We start from the raw sequence: 20,735 nt of genomic DNA on the forward strand, positions 1-20,735 counted from the left end.
TTTATTTTCTGAATTAAGGAGGTACTAAATTTAGATAAATAGATTCATGGTAAAAAATTATCAGGGCTGGAACTAACAGTATATGGTAATTATATAAACAGTTGTTTGACATTCATTGGGTAGAGATGCTGTTATATCCTCATTTCCTCCATTATTAAGATAATAAATGCTTTTAGCCTATCAAAAAATATAGAAAAATGTAGAGAAGTTTATAAAAATCACCATTAATATCACAACTGAAATAACAGCTGCTTGTTATGTGTGAACTGATTGATATAATGTTCACAGTTTGAAATTGGCCAAGGTGGGAGTAATTACAACACAGAAATAGGCAAATGCTATAAATCAGCTCCTTGACTTCTACCCCAGATTCAGAAGTTAAATTTTTCCTAGCAAAGAATCGAGCCCATCTGACATACATAGTCCCCTCCAAATTTGTTTTGTTTTTTTTTTTAAATGTTTATTTATTTATTTTTGAGAGGGTAGAGGAAGGGACAGAGAGCAGAGCAAAGAAGACAGAGAATCCCAAGCAGGCTCTGCACTGTCAGTGCAGAGCCCAATGCACTGGGCTCAAACTCACTAAGGAGATCACGACTTGAGCCAAAATCAAGAGCCAGACACTTAACTGACTGAGCCACCCAGGCACCCCTCCCCTGCAATTTAGATAATGTTATAAGGCTGTTCTGAAACTGCAAGTGTATATATGACCCAAGGAATTTTCTGAGTTATCTTGGGAAATTAATGGGATGATCCCTTCTTTATATTGTGTGTAGGGGGAGCAAGGACCTCAAGGTTTTCCAGGGCCAAAAGGCATGACAGGCCATGGCCTCCCTGGCCAGAAGGTAAGCATTTCAGGGCCTTAGAGAAATGCTTAGGTTTAGGATCTCAATAGCTTAACATAAACTTTAGAAGAACACTTCTACTGGTCATTTATCCTGACAGCTCTCAGAGGAAACAATCCATTTGAAAGCAGTTCCTTGTGCATTTCCTTTCCTAACTATAAACATGCTTACTTCATAAAATCTCATTTTTTCATCCTTAAAAGCCAGCTGATAAAGGAACAAATCCTTACAACATACCACATAGAAAACACTGGATAACCCTGGTTAGAATGTTACAATAGTTGAACTTCCCGAAGGTAGCCAGCCGATCTGATAGTAACTCAAGATCTCCTCACCTTGAGACCCCCGGCTCATCATGAATTAGATTATGGTACCTGGGGGGTGGGGATGGGATCTAAATATAATGCTTGCCATTTTTTTCCGATAGTATATTTGTATCAACAAGCCCCACAGGTCTTTAAGAGATGCCGCTTGCAAACGAACCAAATTTTAGAGTTTGGCTTTAATATTTACGTTCTATACTTATTTTTTCACTATATTACAAAGGGAGAGCATGGAGAACGGGGCGCTATGGGAAAGAAAGGTGATAAAGGTGAAATTGGGGAGCCTGGATCTCCAGGGAAACAGGCAAGAAATGATTTTTAAAGTCTTAGTGTAATTTTATACGTTAGCTTGTTCCAACCTACACTGACTGTTACTCTTCTTCCACTAAGTAGGGGTTACAAGGACCAAAGGGAGACGCAGGACTTACTGTGAGTATCCATCCTAGAGGGTAATTGAGGGTTTACATTTGCAAAATTATTACATTCATGTTTTAGCTTCAGAAGCATGAATTCTTTGGACGCAGAGCTCCAGTTGCTTTTTAAATGATATCACTGCTACAAGCCCAGTGTTGACTGGGCATGAGGTAACTGATCTGAGCGTGAGGGAGAAATAACACCAGGCAACCCTTACCCAGCCTCGTGGGGATATGCTGCTACTTCCCTCCGACCCCTGCTAGACATGGTAACAAGGAGGTGAGCTGTTTCAAAGAAGCCACCCGACCAGGTAACTTTTAATTTATGTGATCCTTCACGTTCCGGAATGGGAGTTCTGTTTCCTTGACTGGCTCCTTTAGGAAGTACTCTGAGAACAGCCATCACAAAATGGGGACTACTTTAAGGTACGGATTCACTTATTCCAGAGAACTTGTGAGGCAACGACAAACTTTTCCTTATTCTCCCCGCATCATTGCAAATAAAAAGCTGACTCATTAACGTCCCACGGGGTGGGAAAGTTTTAGAAATTCTGTGGCAAAGTCTTTTTCTTCCTTTCTCATTGGAAGGCACTACATGTCCTAGAGTGGAGAAGCAACAAGAACCTTCTCTTTTTTTTTTTTCCCCTTTTTGATTGTTCAGTGGGTCATGGTCTGAGGACAGTGACCCTATTTGCTGTGCTAAGTGAATCCAGGTGTAGGGGGTTGGGAGTTTAGGTGGTGATGGTAAGACACGAGAGCTGGGCATATGACAAACAGAACACATACTTTCTTTATGGCCTGTTTGCCTTTTCCTCTTTGCTCTTCCTCACCACAAGGCAGACACCCCCAGATGCCTATGGGCATGAAACAGCTGTGTGCACATCAATGCCTCCCCCAGAGTAGCAGGGAGAATGTATGTCAAATCCCCAGAGGAACATTCCCCATTGGTTTATACCCTCCCTCCTATCCCAACATGGGGAGAGGGCCTGACTTCCTTCATCCATTCATTTGTTCCCTCATTTCACCGACATTTATTGGGCATGTATTCTGAGTCAGGCTCTGACGTAGGTGCCAGGGGAATTGTCGAGAATAAAAGATTCTGTCTCTGAACTCAAGGAGCTCACAGCCCATTAGAAAGAAAGACAAGCAAACGATGTTCACCTGCAGTTTGATAAATGCTATGATAGGAGTAGATATGTGGATCCTGAGCAGACGAAATGATGTATGGTGATGCTTGGGGCCAAGTTAGGCTTTTATCTCCTGAGCAGAAATTTTTTTTAATTTTATTTTTAATTTTTTAAAATTTACATCCAAATTAGTTAGCATATAGTGAAACAATGATTTCAGGAGTACATTCCTTAGTGCCCCTTACCCATTTAGCCCATCCCCCCTCCCACACCCCCTCCCGTAACCCTCAGTTTGTTCTCCATATTTATGAGTCTCTTCTGTTTTGCCCCCTCCCTGTTTTTATATTATTTTTGTTTCCCTTCCCTTATGTTCATCTGTTTTGTCTCTTAAAGTCCTCATATGAGTGAAGTCATAGGATACTTGTCTTTCTCTAATTTCACTTAGCATAATACACTCCAGTTCCATCCACATAGCTGCAAATGGATGGAACTGGAGATTTCATTCTTTTTGATTGCCGAATATTACTCCATTGTATATATATGCCACATCTTCCTTATCCATTCATCCATCGATGGACGTTTGGGCTCTTTCCATACTTTGGCTGTTGTTGATAGTGCTGCTGTAAACATGGGGGTGCATGTGTCCCTTCGAAACAGCACACCTGTATCCCATGGATAAGTGCCTAGTAGTGCAATTGCTGGGTCATCGGGTAGTTCTAAAATTAGTTTTTTGAGGAACCTCCATACTGTTCTCCAGAGTGGCTGCACCAGCTTGCATTCCCATTGAGCAGAAGATTTTGAACCAAGAGGCAGAGATCTTAGAAATGGGGGTGTCATTCTGCTGATTTGGCTTTCTAGATTCTAGAAAAGGGCCTAGCAGGGAAGGATGAATGAAGGAAGAGAGAATTTTCATTAAGTGCGAATCTAGTATGTGACCGGTACTGTGTAGGCTCCTTCACATCAGTACCACCCTTACTGGGTAAGATGCCTGGGGGCTCCTTAGAGGGCCCACTCTGGACCTTTAGTACTTCTTCAGCTGTACCCTTTCCTGGGTGAGGAGTCCTCAGGGCCAACAAGAGTGACCACCCTGAGCTCATGCCCCCCCCCCATATTACACTCTGGACACACAGGATCCAAGAATTGCCTGCCTAAATGGCCCATTTGGAAAGCTGACAGCACTGACCTGTATGCATGGGTCCACCCAAAAGGTGGGCAAGGGGAAAGTGTTTTCAGGGAATTTGGACAGAGCTCAGAATTGAGGACTGTGTTCACTACATGAATGCTGGCCCAGGTCCCATGCAGTGCAGAACTGGTGGGGAGAGGGTGCAATGAGAAGGGGACAGACTGTAGGCCACAACCCTCTCTTGCCCAAGACTCCATGTTAATCCATACGATAGCCCCGTGAGGTACTGTTATCTATACTTCAGTGAAAGACATGCTAAGTCAGATAGAAAGTTTGAGCCATATGCCTGAAGTCACCTTGCTAACAAGTAGCAGAACCCTTGTAGCCAGAGATGGCTTGTCTGGTACCAAATCTAGTCTGCTCCCCAACAAATGCTGCTCTTAGAAGGCCTCTTTCTTCTTCCCACCCACGCTCTCTCCTTGACCAAATATATCCCCAAACAGCTGTCAGTTGTAGATTCATCCAGATTAGCAAACTACTCTTTTAAGAGGCAAATACCAATGGCAGAGTTCGATGTTTTAATACTTCATGCCAAAAATTGCTTCAGAAAGACTATTTCTCTACCTGTCCCTTACATGTTCGCGTTTCTCAGTGTCTGCCCTCAGTCTTCTCTCTCCTGGTCTTTAAACTCTCAGGAAGGGATAGCCATGAAAGGAAGGTGGGGGATGGGGGGGTTGTAGTTTGAAAAGGCTAATGTAATATCATAGTAAAGTTGAATGGAGGGTGAAAAAATATTGTCTTTAGATTATAAACATGGAAAAGAATATGTTCAACAAATGGGGGTATGGGGATACACTAGTTTAAAAAAGACTGAAAGGCTCTGCTCCATGAAATCTCATCTGCCATCAACAGTCAGCTGTACACTGGCTTTTCTTAAATCCGCCTCCAGTTTGAACTGCTCTCTTGAGCACCAGACCTTACATCTCACTGCCTACTGGACATCTCCAGCCACATGTCCCCTCGATGCATCAGACCCAGCCAGGCCCAAGCTGAGCCCCGGTGATCTTCATTAGCTCCCAGCCTGCCTAGTCCATTCTTCCCTACCTCTGAGAGTGTGCCATCACCATTTGTTTCCTTTGAGATTCCTTTTCCTCACCCTTTCTTCCAATTACTCACCAACCCCTTCATTGTCCCTCTGAAAGGTCTCTCCAGGTCAGCCCCTCCTACCCATCCACTGCCACTGCTGCTTTCTGGTGTCACTTTTCCCCCTGAACTATTTAGGAACCTCAACCCCCTCCACTGGCTGCCATGATCACCTTTTTAAAGTAAAATGTGATCAGATCTCTTCTCTGCCTAGGGACCATGTGTCTTCTAGCTGCCCAGGATAAAATTCACACCCTTCAACATGACACAGAGACCTTCTAGAGTTCATCTGTCTTCCACATTTCCTGTCATCCTTTCTGCCATGTACCCTGAGTCCTAAGTTTACTCAAGTACTGTAATGCACTGTGCTTTGTGTACTTTGCCCCCTGCCTGGAATGTTCCTCCCCCAACCCCTCTACCCTGCCACCATTTCCTACCCCAACCTGCTCAAAATCTACCTCCCTGGACCACAACCCCACCCTCATGCTCCCACCCCTGGAAATCCCAGCAGACCAACGTGGTTCTTTGGCTCCAACCCAATAGCATAGCACTTACAAAAGTACTTATTTGTCTACTTCTAATAAGAAGTACTATGAATCTTTTGATGGATATAAATTTGATGGCTTCATCATTGGCAAAAATAGCCAAAGTAGTCATTGGGCAATTTGAGTAGAAAAAAATAAAACAATTTTAGTCACGTAAAAGCAAAGAATAGGAGGAAAAGATTGATATATGTGAGTACTTAAAGCATTTTAGACCCAGTTATGACATAAAAGCACAATGAAAAGCATTAGAATGCAACTTTGATATATATATTATTCTTATAAATCAGTGAAAGAGAAACATTTTAATAGAAAATAATGGACAAAAAACATACAAAGAATTTGCACACGAGGATACAACTTGGAAACATGCTTATGAAATAAAATTGAGCCTCACTGAGAATTGCCTAAGTATAGTTTAAAATACTGCAAATTCTTGTTCTATCAAATGGCAAAGATTATGTAATAGTAATAACCAGTATTTTGTGTCTAAAATAAAACAGTTTTTCTTATAGACTGCTGTTAGCGGTGTCTGTTACAATTTTTCTGAATGTCACTTTGGCAGGATGAATCAAGAACCTTAAATGGTCTGACTTCAGTAACTTCAGTAAAATTTTTTAAAATTTTTTTAAATGTTTATTCATTTTTGAGAGACAGACAGAGTGGGAGCAGGGAAGGGGCAGAGAGAGAGGGAGACACAGAATCCGAAGCAGGCTTCAGGCTCTGAGCTGTCAGCACAGAGCCTGACACGGGGCTCAAACCCGCAGACTGTGAGATCATGGCCTAAGCCGAAGTCGGATGCTTAACTGACTGAGCCACCCAGGTGACCCTCAAGTTTTTCAGAATACTTAATAATATGGGAAATTAATTATGCAATAATGTTAAGTGAAAAACTACAATCATAAACTTGGTGTCAAGTATTTTCTCCACTTGTAAAAAATTGAATATAAATACATATATTTCCCCTTTCCAAATACATAATATAAATATATAAATATAGACATTTGCCTTTTCTAGACATGTCCTGGTTTCAGATTTATTAAATGCCTCTCTAAATGTGCTAAAATATGACAAGCCCCCACCCCCCTCGAAAGAGATATCAGTGATGTTGATGACTTCATTTTATATAATTTTATAATATTGTATCTGGGAGTTCTTTTTAAATAGCCACTGGAATTATTGGCTTTTACTCAATTTAAATTAAAAATACAATTAAATTAAAGTGCCCTGAATATTTTCCATACGTGTTTCTGTTAAGTCACATCACCAACGATGTCATCTTTACCCCAATTCTGTCAGTATAGATTTTTTTCTTCAAAACTTTACTTTTGCAACTGTTAAATTTTTATCTTCTTAGATCAGGTTCATGCCTCCTTCCTGTTGGGATTTTCTGGGCTTCTATTAAGTTAATCATTCCTGTCACCTTCCTGTCTTCGGCAAATATAGAATTCTGCCTTCTGTCGCATCATCCCAGTTATTCGTAAATGTGCTGCTCAGGGCAGAGCATTGGCAGCTTTATTTCTACTACCCACCTCATCCCAGGCTCTTCTGCTGGGGCTGATGGCTGCAGGACCAGGGCATTCAGGAATATGGCGACACTTCATGGAAGTGCCAAAGTCAAAGTATTGGGAAGCTGGGAAGGAGACTTGCAAAACTGGACAGCGGTAGAGAAAAGAAAGAGGGAATACAGTGTAGAATGAATTCTCTTTTGGCCCCAGTATTTGTCTTGGTTGCTCAGCACATGTGGGTTAAATTGTGTAACTGATTGCACGCATTGCCCGCACCTTGTAAGCGGTACCTTATGGCGCTAGACCCTATCCTAGGAGTTCTGTGTGCATAGCCTCATTCGATCTCCATCACGGCCCTGAGACACAGATACTGTTAGATCATCTATGTCCAAGGTCACACAGCTGATAAATGCTAAGCCACAATCTGAACTGCGAAAATCTGAGCTATGACATTTCACAATGCAAACGCATTTCAGTTGTGATATATTGTGGCCAACTTTTAACCCCTGTGCTATTTATTTCCTTTGGTGAAAGAATAAAAGGAAACAGACCAATGCTGACTGTAGTAAGACATAGCTTTTAGGACTATAGGAAGAAATATTATGGTCATATAATTAATACATTTTCCTTTTGTCCTCCAGAAAGAAGAAATTATCAAAATTATTTTTGAGATATGTGGTAAGATTTGACTGTCAAGAAGAGAATCATCACTTTAAAGTACCAACCCTACTATGTTCTGTGTTGGTCAAGATAAATGTGGTCACCCGGAGATGTAGATGATACAGCTCATGGGAACGTTTGAAGCTCTTTTGAAAAGTCAATGAGAAATGGCAAGAAGCAGTGAGAGAGGCTATAGGAATCCTGATTTAAAAAAAGAAATCATCTTCCCAGGGTGGTTCAGAAGAGTGAAGATACTGGCCCTGGAGTCTGTGGGCAGCCAGGCCTTTTGTGAGCACAGAGCTCATTTGTAATCAGTGACATTTACCTGAGCTTGGGAAGGAAAAAACAACAAAAGAAATATAACCACAGGGGCCTAACTGGTATTTGAATCCAGCCTGGCTGGTGATTATATTGTCTGTGTTTTTCCTGAAGCAAGAAGTCTCTCTGAGTGGAGTTTTAAGCACTATTTCTAGAGCACATTTCATTTCAGAGGCAGGCCGACAGAGTCAGGAGGTCATCTTGCTTCAGAGCTCCATCTAAATGCTTCTATGGCTAAATATGATTGACTTAAAATAGAATTAGCAGAAAGAGGAAGAAAAGAAATTAGCCAAAAGGCAAGAGATTAATAGACTAATGAAGATAAGAGAAACTTGTGTGTTTCAGACAGAGGCAGAAACGTCTTTGTTTTTCCTTACAGAGAACCCCTGAACTGGCTTGTCCCCCAAAAGACCTCTGGGCTTTAAGAACCCACTTGGGACTCTGTATGGTGACAGGCCAATTTAGACGTGGCTTCTGAGTTTTAGAAGCCCTGTAAATATAACACCAAGTTTCCTCATGATTTTTTATGGTAGGGTTGTTGGGCAACCTGAGGATATGAATAAACCAATGGAGCCCTGATAGTTCTTATTTCCTGGTGACTCTAACGATTGCTTTGAATGGTAAACCCTAAATAGAAGGTGTTTATTGACCAGCATTCTGAGATCATTCTCCTTAAAAGGTTTCATAGTATGGATGCACTGTTGGCCTCACTGAGCCAGCTTAGCGGTCACTGTGAGTGACTCGAGACATAAACTTGAGTTGCTGGGGACAGTTATTCTTGTGAACAGTTACAGGTCCTAATCCTTCCCCCACGATTAAACATTTTCAATCCATCACTTTACCCACTGCTGATGCTAATGAGCAAACAGCAAATCTCACAGAAGGATATGATTGAAGACTAAAATAGTAGCTTTCAGATTCAGTTTCAATACAAATGCTGGAAGGATAAAGAGCAAACTGAGGATAGGGTGATCTCTTAGGAAGAGGGAGAAGAATGTCATCAGGAAGGCATACACAGGGATGCCATCTCTTTTAAAAATGTATTTTTTTAATCGGAGAAATTGGCACATAGCTGTTCGTTATTTTATCTTCTACGGTGTTTTGGTGGTGGGGGGGTTTGTGGGGTTGTTTTTGCAGTATACTATTTTTTTTTAAGTCAGATATAGAAACCAGAGGGGGACAGTTGTTAGCTATGTTAACACTCACAGAGAAGGAAAGTAATAATCCAGGTCTCTTGTTCATCCCTGCCCCTCTCTCATACCAATCAGTAAGTTTTTATTTTCATTCATGCAATGTTTCTACCTCAACATGCATCTTTTAGGTTGTGGGCCCAAATGCAGAGAGACTCCTCTAGAACTGCTGTTTGTGATCGACAGCTCTGAAAGCATGGGGCTGGAGAACTTCCAGATCATCAAAAATCTTGTGAAGACTCTGTCTGACCAGGTTGCTCTGGACCTAGCTACGGCCCGCATTGGCATAATTAACTATAGCCATAAGGTGGAGAAGGTGGCCCACTTGACACAGTTCTCCAACAAGGATGACTTCAAGCTGGCTGTGGACAACATGCAGTATCTGGGGGAAGGCACCTACACGGCCACAGCACTCCATGAAGCCAACCACATGTTTGAAGCTGCAAGGCCAGGTGTAAAGAAGGTGGCCTTGGTCATCACTGATGGGCAGACAGATATCCGAGATGAAAAGAATCTGACAGAGGTAGTGAAGAAAGCCAGTGACATGAATGTGGAAATATTTGTGATTGGGGTAGTGAAGAAAAATGACCCCAACTTCGAAATGTTCCACAAAGAAATGAATCTGATTGCTACTGACCCAGATAGTGAGCACGTTTATCAGTTTGATGACTTCATTACCCTGCAAGGTAAGACTCAGTATCAGGTGAAAGGAGTTGATGTTATTGCTCCAAGTACCACCTCACTGGATTATTCTGACCAAAAATGGAAATCAGTAGGAGGCTAATGAGGCTTACACCAACATTTAATTGAACACATAAACTCCGGAAGGTAAAACACATTTAGCATCAATCCAGTTTAGAGAGTATAATCTCTTGTCTTTATTCATTTGGAATAAGTGCTGAGTTGGCCTTGGAGTTTGTTAACTGAGCTATCATGGTTGAGGATATGGTTAAAAAGAAAGAGTAGGATTGGGGATAGTCTAAGGTAATGTTCAAAAAGTTACCTAATTGCATAAGAGATGCAGTAAGCCAATAGCAAGGCGGAAAATAACCATGGAAGCAAAGTGAATTAAGAAGTACACAGGGAATGAAAAAAAGTTATGGTAATCTAAAGAGATGAGAAATACAATAACTGGGATTATTCTATTCTAGTCTCTGTTCTATTTCCTATTCTCTGCTCTTAACAAAATATGAAGATAATGAAGAATAAACAGGTGGATATCAGGAGTTTATCTTTTTTTTTTTTAAGTTTATTTATTTGAGAGATGGGGAGGGGGAGAGAGAGAGAGAGAGAGAGAGAGAGAGAGAGAGAGAGAGGAATCCCTAGCAGGCTCCATGCTGTCAGTGCAGAGCCTGATGTGGGGCTCAATCTCAAAAACCATGAGATCATGAACTGAACCAATATCAAGAGTTGGATGCTTAACCAACTGAGCCACCCATGTGCCCCAGGAGTTTATCTCAAAGTACAACATTGTGAATAGTCATCATGCTACTCTGATGGGCTTCCCTCTATTACTTTACTCTTTCACATGAAGTGATATTTTCCAGTGAGTCATTCTAAGACACTAACTCATCTACAATTGCAGTAGGGTCAGTATTGTTTCACAAGCAATATTCCAATTCTTTGGAAACTGATAACTCATTCCAGCTTAGGAAGTAAGTAAAACATATGCTTAATCTGTTTGCAGTCTTAGGTTTGGCTCCCTCTTTCCTTCTCCATCCATCTTGGAGCGGGGTCTGACGTGGCCTAACACAGACTTTCTTTCCCTCATGCTGCTCCTGGCCTACTCTGGGTCCTAGCATAGCTCACCAGAAGAATAGCATGCCTCACTCAGAACCTTCTTACTTTCACTTTCTCCCTTTCTCCAGGCCTTTCGAACCTGGGGTTTCATTTCCTTAACACACACTGCAGGGTGACTGGTGGGTTTATCTCACATAGTCAATCTCACTGGGCTATTAATGTGTTAGAATGTCCATAAATATGACACATTTCAGACATATTATGTTTTGATAATTAAGAACTTTATCATCTTAACCAAAGGAGTTAGACTTCATTCCAGCCAATGAGGGATATATTTTTGGACTGGCTGGCCTTTTGCTATCCCTAAAACCAGAGATGACTGGCTATTATACTTCTTATGGGTAGAACTTGCCCCTTCCACAGAATAGTTCAGCTAACTGATGCTTTGGAGAGCAAGGATTTAAGTCATTCTTTTGTGTACTTTAGGTTGTTGTACGTTATTAAATTAAATTGAATTATTTTATCTTATTATTTTTGAAAGTTTATTTGTTTTGAGAGAAACAGTGCAAATGGGGGAGGGGTAGCAAGAGAGAGGGAGAGAGGGGCGCCTGGGTGGCTCAGTCGGTTAAGCATTCGACTTCAGCTCAGGTCATGATCTCGTGGTTTGCAAGTTCAAGCCCTGCATGGGGCTCTGTGCTGACAGCTCAGAGCCTGGAGCCTGCTTGGGATTCTGTGTCTCCCTCTCTCTCTGCCTCTCCCCCACTTGTGCTCTGTCTCTCCCTGTCTCAAAAATAAATAAACATGAAAAAAAAATTTAGAAAGAGAGGGAGAGAATCCTAAGCAGGCTCCACACTGCCAGCACAGAGCTCCATGTGAGGCTCAAACCCACGAATCATGAGATCATAACCTGAGCCAATACGAAGAGTTGGGCTTAACAGACTGAACCACCCAGGCACCCCAAAGTGAATTATTTTAGATGGCCTCTTATAGGTGAGGCCCAAATGCTTTAAAACTTAGTTCACCGAGCAGTTGACTTCAAGTGATGTGAAAATGTCTTTTTATTTTAAGCAAAGTGTGGAAGATCTCTTTAAACATATTTTGTTCCCACTCTCCCCCCCTTTTATACTTCTCTTTTAAAAGACACCCTGAAGCAAAAAGTGTTTAAAAAGAAGTGTGAGGATTTTGATTCCTACCTCATTCAAGTTTTGGGTTCTCCACTACTTCAACCTGGGTTGGGGATATCAGAGGAAGAACTTGGTGGATCCACTCCAGAGCCTCAGGAAGAAATTTCAGAGTCCGTGAGTAACTGTCATGCCTAATTTGTGCCTAGCTTAAAATTGTGTATTCTGCTTTACATCAAAGACCATCTTGCCCTGCAGTGGCAAGAATCAACTGAGGGAGGGATATGTATTTTCAAGTCCTTGACTATAAATAGTAGTACTTTTGTCTTCATATATCTAGTTCTGAAATAGCTCTGGGGCTTGTGAACATGAATATGATTTTTAAAAATGTTTCCATATTTTATAAGTAATTATTTATTGAGTGCTACAAGTAATCTTTTTGTAGTGTACCCCAGCTACCACCAAAGAAATCGTGCACACTACTAGAACAGATTAACACTACACTATTTTAATCACCCAGTTGCCTTGCTCTGTGGATCCTTTCGTACAGGTCACAAGTCCCCCTCATCCTTCTGTGTATATGCTCCCCACTCTGCATCCTCGCAAGTTTCTTCTACGTGTGCACATGCTCAACCTGCCATTTTCCATGATCCAAGCCCTGCTCTTGCTCATTTAGCTTCCACCTCCTGTGCTCAGAGTGGGGATGGGGTGGGAGGCTAAGCATCTCTATGGTACAAGGTGGATGCTCTGTTTCAGAGTTCCTCAATCACATGTGCGAGAAAGAACTGCCCCCTGAATGTACTGAGACAAATATGACAATCCCCATAGCAAGCTTCTGGGCACTGACCTCAGCCAATCAGGTCAGGAGCAATAGCTGTTAGGTTCTTTTAGGTGAAAAATAGAGAGCCTGCCATAATTACTGGTAAAGAAGTGCTGTGGTCTCTTCCCCACCAAGTTACAATTGAAGCAGGGCTGACTGATCCCTACCACACATATGGACATCTCCTAGCAAGAGGCACACAGGTGTCATACCCCTATTCTGTGAGCTCAGTGAAGTCCCTGTGCTGTGCTTTAATGAAAGGACATGAAATATTCATTATTGGCAAATACAGTAATATTCTAGCGTCAGGATTCAATTAACTATCTAGTTGGACTAAGGCTCTGAGAAACCTCCAGATTACTAGCTGGACCCAGAACCATTCAGATGGCCTAGGTTGCCATTCCTAAGGGGACAGACTATAGGACTCACTGGATTTTTATACTCTGTTCAAAAAAGGGTATAAAAGTCTCTAATATATTTTTATTTGATTAAATACTGACTCCAAGATGAGTAATTCCAGTGAGAGCAATAGAGTGCCCCTGGATTGCAGATTGAAATTCACATACACATTTATACCATATGGTCTATATCAGGGGTCAGCAAATTCTGTAAAGGGCCACATAGTAAAATTATTTACTTATTTATTTTTGGTTCTGCATGTCATTTGATCTCTTTTGCAATTACTCAGCCCTGCCTTTGAAGTGCACAAGCAGCCATAGCCAATAGTTAAGTGAACCAACGTGGCTACATTCAGATAAAAGTTGTTTCTAAAAACAGATGAAAACTTGGATTTGGCCCATGGGGTTTGCCGATTCTGGTCTTCACTGAGCATTTAAAAGTAAATTACAGACAAGAAAGTACACAGTTTATCTCTTCCTGAGCATAGAATGCTCCTGGGGCCTTGCCTGCTTGTGTGACTTACCACTTTGTCCCTTCCCTACTCAATCTTCTGAAGATTTCCTATATGAGGGCAAACTCAGGTTTGATTCAGCAAGTGGCACTTAAACCCTGAACTCTCCTTGTAATCAATGAATTCCATAGTACGTATTGATCATTTACCACTGTATGAGGTGGTGGCTCTTAAGACACAGTTTCTGCCCAAGAGAAGTCCATGGCCTATCAGGAATATGGAACATGCAAGAATTATTAAGAACTTTAGCAGAGCTGTGGGTGAGGCACAAAAGATGTTGCAGTTAATCTCAGAGTAAAGGAAGAATTTACAGAGGAAGTGGCATTGAGCTGAGTTTTAAGGATAAGTAGGAGTTTCTCAAGAAAAGGGTAGGGGGAAGGGTATTTCCAGCAGAGGGAACATGTGGGCAAAGGGGGATTCCAAAAGGCATGGCATTTTAAGGCATTAGGACAGGTTCAGTCTAACTGGAGCCTAAGACGTGTGTGGAAGAATGGTGAGTGTTACAGCTGGATGTTACACACGTCATGTGGCAGGTGAAGGAGCTTGAACTTCATCTGTAGGCCAGGCAGCCAGGAGAAAGCAGAGGAGTTTCTAAAGTGAGGGTCGTATGGTCATGTTTGGTTTGCATGGGGAATAACCCTGTTGCAGCACAAAGGAGAAGTAGAAGGAGGAGGAGGACAGGAGATTGGAGTGGAGCTGTGAGATCCTGTGATGGTCCACAAGAGAGGTAATGAGGCCCTGAACTAATGCAGGGTGGTCGGAATGAAACCAGGCATAGAGTAGAAGTCATTTCTGGGGTAGAATTTAGTGACTGGATGGATTGGAACTTAACCAGCTGGATTTCTAATTTGGATTTGGAGTGAACTGAAACACCATCTGCTGAGATGGAGGCTATAGGAGGCAAATCTCACAAATTGTGAGATCATGACCTGAGCCAATAATTAAGAGGTGGACACTTAACCGACTGACTTACCCAGGTGCCCCATGGTGGGGTATTTTGAGGAAAATAATGAGCTAAGTTTGCTCCAGGTAAAGTGGAGGTGCCTGAGGGACCTCCAAGGCACTTACAACACAGAATGAGGGACAGCAAGCCCCTCTGCCTCTGCTATCACTACCCAGGAAGTTAGAGGGACCTGAGAAACAAATGATGTTAACAGATTATGACAGATGAAGCAGTCTAGTAGTTGTGGAGGGGAGGGCATAAGAAAAGTGCATCCAAAATGGTTTGGATTTATAACACCAAGCACCACATAAAGGGAAACCGAGGCCCAGCTAGGCTCTCCTAGGGTGCCTCTGAGCAAGACAGTGAAGCTTGCAAAGGTCTTGAGCTTCTAGCCCTTATCTCTAGACCTTCTCACCCTGGCTCTCTTTGCAGAAGCACCAAGGCAAGATTGAAGTTTTAAACAATAAATGTTCCTAATAGATTTTAGACTGAACAAACATATCTGCATTTATATTCATAGCTCTGTCATGTGTATATATAATGTACACACACAAATACAAAAACATACTTATATACCTGTGCATGCACACCCACCTTTATCTTAAAGCATAATTACAAAAATAAATAAATAAATGTATAATTACAAGAATCCAAACATGTAATGTGAATCTGCCCAAACCTTTCGATTCTCAGATTGTTCCCAAGCCTACCCCTAGGCAATCCTGTAAAACAAATGATCCCAGAAGTCTTATTTCTGTTACTGTGTCTGTATTTCTTTTCTCTGTTGCCTCATTACCCCTTACAGCATTTAATTCTGGCCTTCCTTCTTCTCTTCTTTCTATCAAAATCTGTTCTTAGAGAAAAGTGTAGTTATTTATACATTTGTGTCAACTCTAAGTCAATGGGTTTCCACCTCCAAGAAGGACTTACATTTTAAGCATTGCATCTTTTTGTGGAGTGAACATGAGGCACACTACACATCTGTGAACAGGTGGGTTGGGAAATGTAGAAAGCAGGTGCATTTCCCAGGTTCTACTAAATTCATAACACTTCGGCAACCCCTGCTCTGTTGCTCTCTTAGGCCAGTCTTGGGAAGCTAAACATGGGCATCCATTCTAGTCTGTTCCTCTCCTGAGATCTCAGGATAATGGATTCTTTCTTTGGAGCTGATTACATTTTACATTGTTAATAATTATTTATGCATATACCTTAACTCTCCTAACGGATTGAACTTCCTTGAGAACATGATCTGTGTCTAAATAAATGTTGTGTCCCACTTATGACTCAAAACTGTGCTTCATCTTTCATACAATAGATGCCCAATAAATACTTGTTGACCAAATGAATGCTATGCCAAATGTTAGGCTAAAAAAGAAATCTCAAATTTTTCTTCAATGAAAGGCATCAATTATACTGTTTTTAAAAAAATCCTTATCTTTCACGGGACTAATAATGTTGACACTCATGTTCCTTTATTCTTTCTGGGCATATTGTTAGGTTAAGATTTCCAAGATAAAAATGTGAGTGGGGCAATAAAATCAAGGACACATTATTTAGTCAGACCCACTGATTATATCCAGTAATGGTTCATTAAGCAAATAAGCATATTAATTTCCTGCATGAAGTCACTTTTTGTCATTCTAAATGCATTAATAAACTAATGTCAACACACAGGTTGTTTACTCACTGGAGCTGGTTTCTTATAACAATATTCTAGCTTTTTTTTCCAGTTGAAAGAGTAGAAATGAAAGAAGCCCTGTGTACCCTTTCCTTAAAGCTTCTTTCTGTACCATGAAAATTTGTTCCCTGATTGCCAATAACTTGGATAACTGGTAGCAGAGATATATTCCTCTTGGTGGAAAGGAGGCTGTGGGATTCCTATGCAGGGTGCTTCCACAGCAAGCCAGTGAAGAGGGAGTCAAGCTAGTGTGGGAAGGGTGCCTCTGGGTAGCTCTGTACCAGGAGGAAGTGGGAAGTTGGGAGTCTTCTCGCCTTTGTTCTCATCAGGAGATGCAGTCCAACGCCAGGATGCAGGCCCCTCATTTCCATGGAGGAAATGTACACCTATTGATGTAAATGATGTAAATGGCAAACTAACATAGCAGGCTGATGGCTGGCCGTCCCACCCTCTCACTGTCCACCCTCTCAGTTAGTGAGATCCTGTCCCCGGTCCCCATCCCACTTGCCTCATCACTCCCCTCATGTCCATCTCATTTTCACTCTTGCTGGCTCTCCCATCTCTTACCCTCCTTTCCCTGCAATGTGTATTCATTCTTACTCCATCCTGAGATGGGCTCCACTGGCAATTTCTTTAAGAACTAGAGCTCTGGCAGGTTTTGACTTGATATTGGAATTGGATGTGTCCCTTTGTCCTAAAATATGACCCTAGGCTCTATCCTCAATTCTAATGTGATACCTTTTAGTCTCCTACCTGTGCTCTGAGGCCCATTCCCTTCTGCGTCTTCCAAGACTAGGACCTTGCTTCACTGTTGTGTCAATATTTCCTTTCTTGCCAATATTTCTGACTCTCTCCCTACAGCTAGTAAATAGGTTTTAGACTCTCACATCTAAAACATTCTCTAACCCCTCTTAGTTCATGTTCCTCTTGCTAATATCCTATCTCTATCTTTTTATAATAAAATTATTCCACAGGCCAGTCTCTGCTGTCTCTGCCTCTCTGTCAAACACACACATATCCCTTTACTCTCCTTCCCTTCCTCTCCGTCTCCACTTCCTTAGTTCTGTTCACTTGGGAAAAATTTCTGAAGGCAGGCTACTGCCTCCAATATGGCACTGAAACAATCTCCTAATTGCCACATCCTTACTGCCATCCTCTTACTTACTCTCTCATTTGCATAAACACCATGCCGCTCCCTTCTTTGATTTTGAGAGTCTTCTTTCTCCTTGTTCTCCCCCCAGCCTTCTGAACATCCTTTCTCAATTGTTTTGGGGGGTTCTCTGTTTATTCCTTAAATGTTAAACTCTTAACTTTTCTAACATCTGTTCTTAGCCTTCTCTTTCTGAGTTCCAAAGCCACCTATGTTAACAACTCTCAAAATCTGCTTCCCCAGTCCAGATCTTTCACCTGGGCCCCAGGTTTACATTTTTTGTTATCTGTGCAGATCTTACTCTGCGTGTTCCACAGTCAGCCAACATGGAATACGTTCACAATGCTGCTCCTCCAGATCGCCTTCCTTAGGGATATAGTCCCACCAACCAGCCAGGCACCTGATGGGAAACCTGGATGCACTGGTAGCTGTAATCTTACTTTATCTCCATACTTGCTGATACTGTCTTCTTTGGTCTGTTCTTATCATCTCGCAATCCATGCTGTCAACTCTTTTCTCCTCATCCATTCAGACTGAGGTCTCATCATTTCTTTTCTACGTTAATAATATGGTCTCAAAATCCTTGTCCTATCTCTCTTTTCCACATCCTCTCCAGTTTACTCATTATTTGCTGATAGTGTCATTTCATTTATTTTTTTACTCTCAAAAATAACATCATCAATTATTTCTCCTATATATAATCCCATTTTGACTGAATTTCCTTTAAAAACCTGTCTATAATACAGTGACATCTATTTTAACTTGGTATAAAGCCCCCATGACAGTACATTAGGAAAAATAATATAAACACTTGGGTATATCTGTTATCTTCTCCTATAGGATCCTCCTAATAGGGTATTGAATTCCTCCTAACAGAATTCAAGCAAAATTCTGCAAGTTGCTTGATCATATTATACACATTATTAAATGAAATAGTCTATTCATAATCAATGCTCTTAAAACATGTGGACTTTTCAAACTTTCAGAAACAACTTGAGACTGAGACTAGTGTTAGTTTAGCTTCTCCACCAACAGGAAAATTAAGTTGATTTCCTGAAATCAGACCTAATTATTTGTGGTGGTCAAAAAACTCAAATTCTTGATAAAACCCTATGAAACAACCAATATTAGTATTGTTTAGTGAAGTTGCTGTATAAGTGCCATATGTTGCTAATAATAGACTTATTAAGATGCTTCTATCTTATGAAGGGGTAAAAAAAAAAAACACTGCAGACTGATCTAGAAGAAATATTCTGGACCTAGAAGTTAGGAAACTTGGCTTGTATTGTCAATGTTGAAGCTAAATACTTTATTTCCTTGGCTCTGTAGTTGTTTTTTTTTTTTCTATGTTATTATTTCAGAGATCAGGATGCATCTATTTAGTGTGTTGTGGTCTTTTTAAAAAGACTTTAAAGGGGCGCCTGGGTGGCTCAGTCCGTTAAGCATCCGACTTCAGCTCAGGTCACGATCTCACGGTCCGTGAGTTCGAGCCCCGCGTTGGGCTCTGGGCTGATGGCTCAGAGCCTGGAGCCTGCTTCCGATTCTGTGTCTCCCTCTCTCTCTGCCCCTCCTCCATTCATGCTCTGTCTCTGTCTCAAAAATAAAATAAACGTTAAAAAAATTTTTTTAAAAAAAGACTTTAAAAATTTATAGTGTATCTGACAGTGAATGACCTCTTAGAAATAAAATCTGATAGCTGCCTGACATTGCGTGAATCACCTATTACTTAAGATTTCTGTTCCCTCATTTGCAAAGTAAAGGATTATTGCTAGACTCTTCTTCCTTTAAAAAAAAATATGATTAGAAAGAAGAGTCTGAAACATTTACTGGGCAACAGCAGAATGGAGGGCATTATACTCATGTAGAGGAGGTTTTAAACAGAATAAAATCCTGCAGTCCACCCTCTAGGAAAGCTGCAGGCCATCAGGGGAGGCACACAGCCCAAACTTAAGGTGTTCCTAACAGTCCTCAGCAGCCTTTACTGCAAATAAAGAGCATCAGTTTAGATATGTGCTGAGAGATCTGGCAAAGAAGTGTGGTCACCTGGGAAGAGTCAATTAAGGTTAGAAGCCTAAGAAATCAGGCACCTTGAAGGTGCTGGCTGTGGAGCCAGCTGGCAGGAGCAGAGTCCCCACAACCAACCAGGAGAAACTTGGATCCTCACTTTTGGAAAAAGCAAAGTCCAAACACATGGGCTAATGCAGATCATGACTAACATTCATCCAGAGAAGACATGAGCTCAGATTTGAAGAGCCTGTCTGTAATATATGCAAGATTTGGGGTAATGAATGACAAGACAAATGGTTGGAAATCACAAACCAAATGACCTTTTGGAATCATGTGGCACCCTGGCTAGTAATTCTCCTTTTAGCTCTCACGTTCGCTTTCTAGGATGTTGCATGAAATCTGTTTTCTCCTCTTAAAGATCTGCTCTAAGGCTGAAAGAGACTGACACTGTCACATGTGCTTGTCCAGCATCACAAAGTAGCCCTGGACTCTAGGTGTTGCCCCCTCACGTGCCCCTAGCTCCTCTTCTGTGTTGTTTTCTGTGGGGAGTCCCTGCTCGGAGCTAAGACCACTGGTCTCCTCCAAGGAAGGCTGCTGAGGTGATAGGCTTTTGTTTTTAGGTTTAAGATTTATAAAAGATCAGAGAATGCATATAACAAGCAGTTGAGTGCCCGCCACCAGGACATGACTCAGGTTTCCATTTGTTCACTCACTCTTACTTCAGATAAAGTTAAAGTCCTTGCTTGTTTGTGGTCAGTCTGATCCTCCTCCTCCTCCTCCTCCCCCTCCTCCTCCTCCTCCTCCCCCTCCTTCCAAAGGCAATGACTACCCTGAATCGGGTGTGCATTCTGCCAGTAAAGTTTGGGAATGCTTAAATACCACTTTTAGAGAGAGAGATGTCAGGGTCTAATCTTTTCTTATTTTAAAACAATGACATTAAAACCTAAAGGAATGGAATAATTGACCCAAAGTCCCCTCTCTCCTTCTCTCTCCCTCCAATGTACTCTGAATTTATCCAGTGACTACTATTTGCTGTTTGCTGTTCTATGCAATAAAGATTTTTAAAAAGAAGACAAACAGGAAGGAAAAAAAGGAAAGAAAGAAAATGTGGCATGATTTAATTCCTCTTATCAGGGAGGTGATAGTTACACATGTGAAACAGGAAAGGATAGGAAAT

At 41.5% G+C, this 20,735-nt stretch overlaps 1 protein-coding gene across 1 annotated transcript in view; it reads left to right on the forward strand.

Moving 5' to 3' along the window:
* Window positions 1-20,735, forward strand: part of COL28A1 (collagen type XXVIII alpha 1 chain) — a 173,908-nt gene that overhangs the window by 145,521 nt on the left and 7,652 nt on the right. Inside the window, exons 28-33 of the mRNA XM_027071949.2 lie at window positions 774-842; window positions 1,389-1,469; window positions 1,559-1,594; window positions 7,663-7,699; window positions 9,321-9,875; window positions 12,070-12,227. Coding sequence (XP_026927750.2) covers window positions 774-842; window positions 1,389-1,469; window positions 1,559-1,594; window positions 7,663-7,699; window positions 9,321-9,875; window positions 12,070-12,227 — 936 coding nt within the window. The remainder of the gene's footprint in view (window positions 1-773; window positions 843-1,388; window positions 1,470-1,558; window positions 1,595-7,662; window positions 7,700-9,320; window positions 9,876-12,069; window positions 12,228-20,735) is intronic.

Source organism: Acinonyx jubatus, chromosome A2 (genome assembly GCF_027475565.1).
Source record: "Acinonyx jubatus isolate Ajub_Pintada_27869175 chromosome A2, VMU_Ajub_asm_v1.0, whole genome shotgun sequence".
Classification (NCBI taxonomy): Eukaryota; Metazoa; Chordata; class Mammalia; order Carnivora; family Felidae; genus Acinonyx; species Acinonyx jubatus.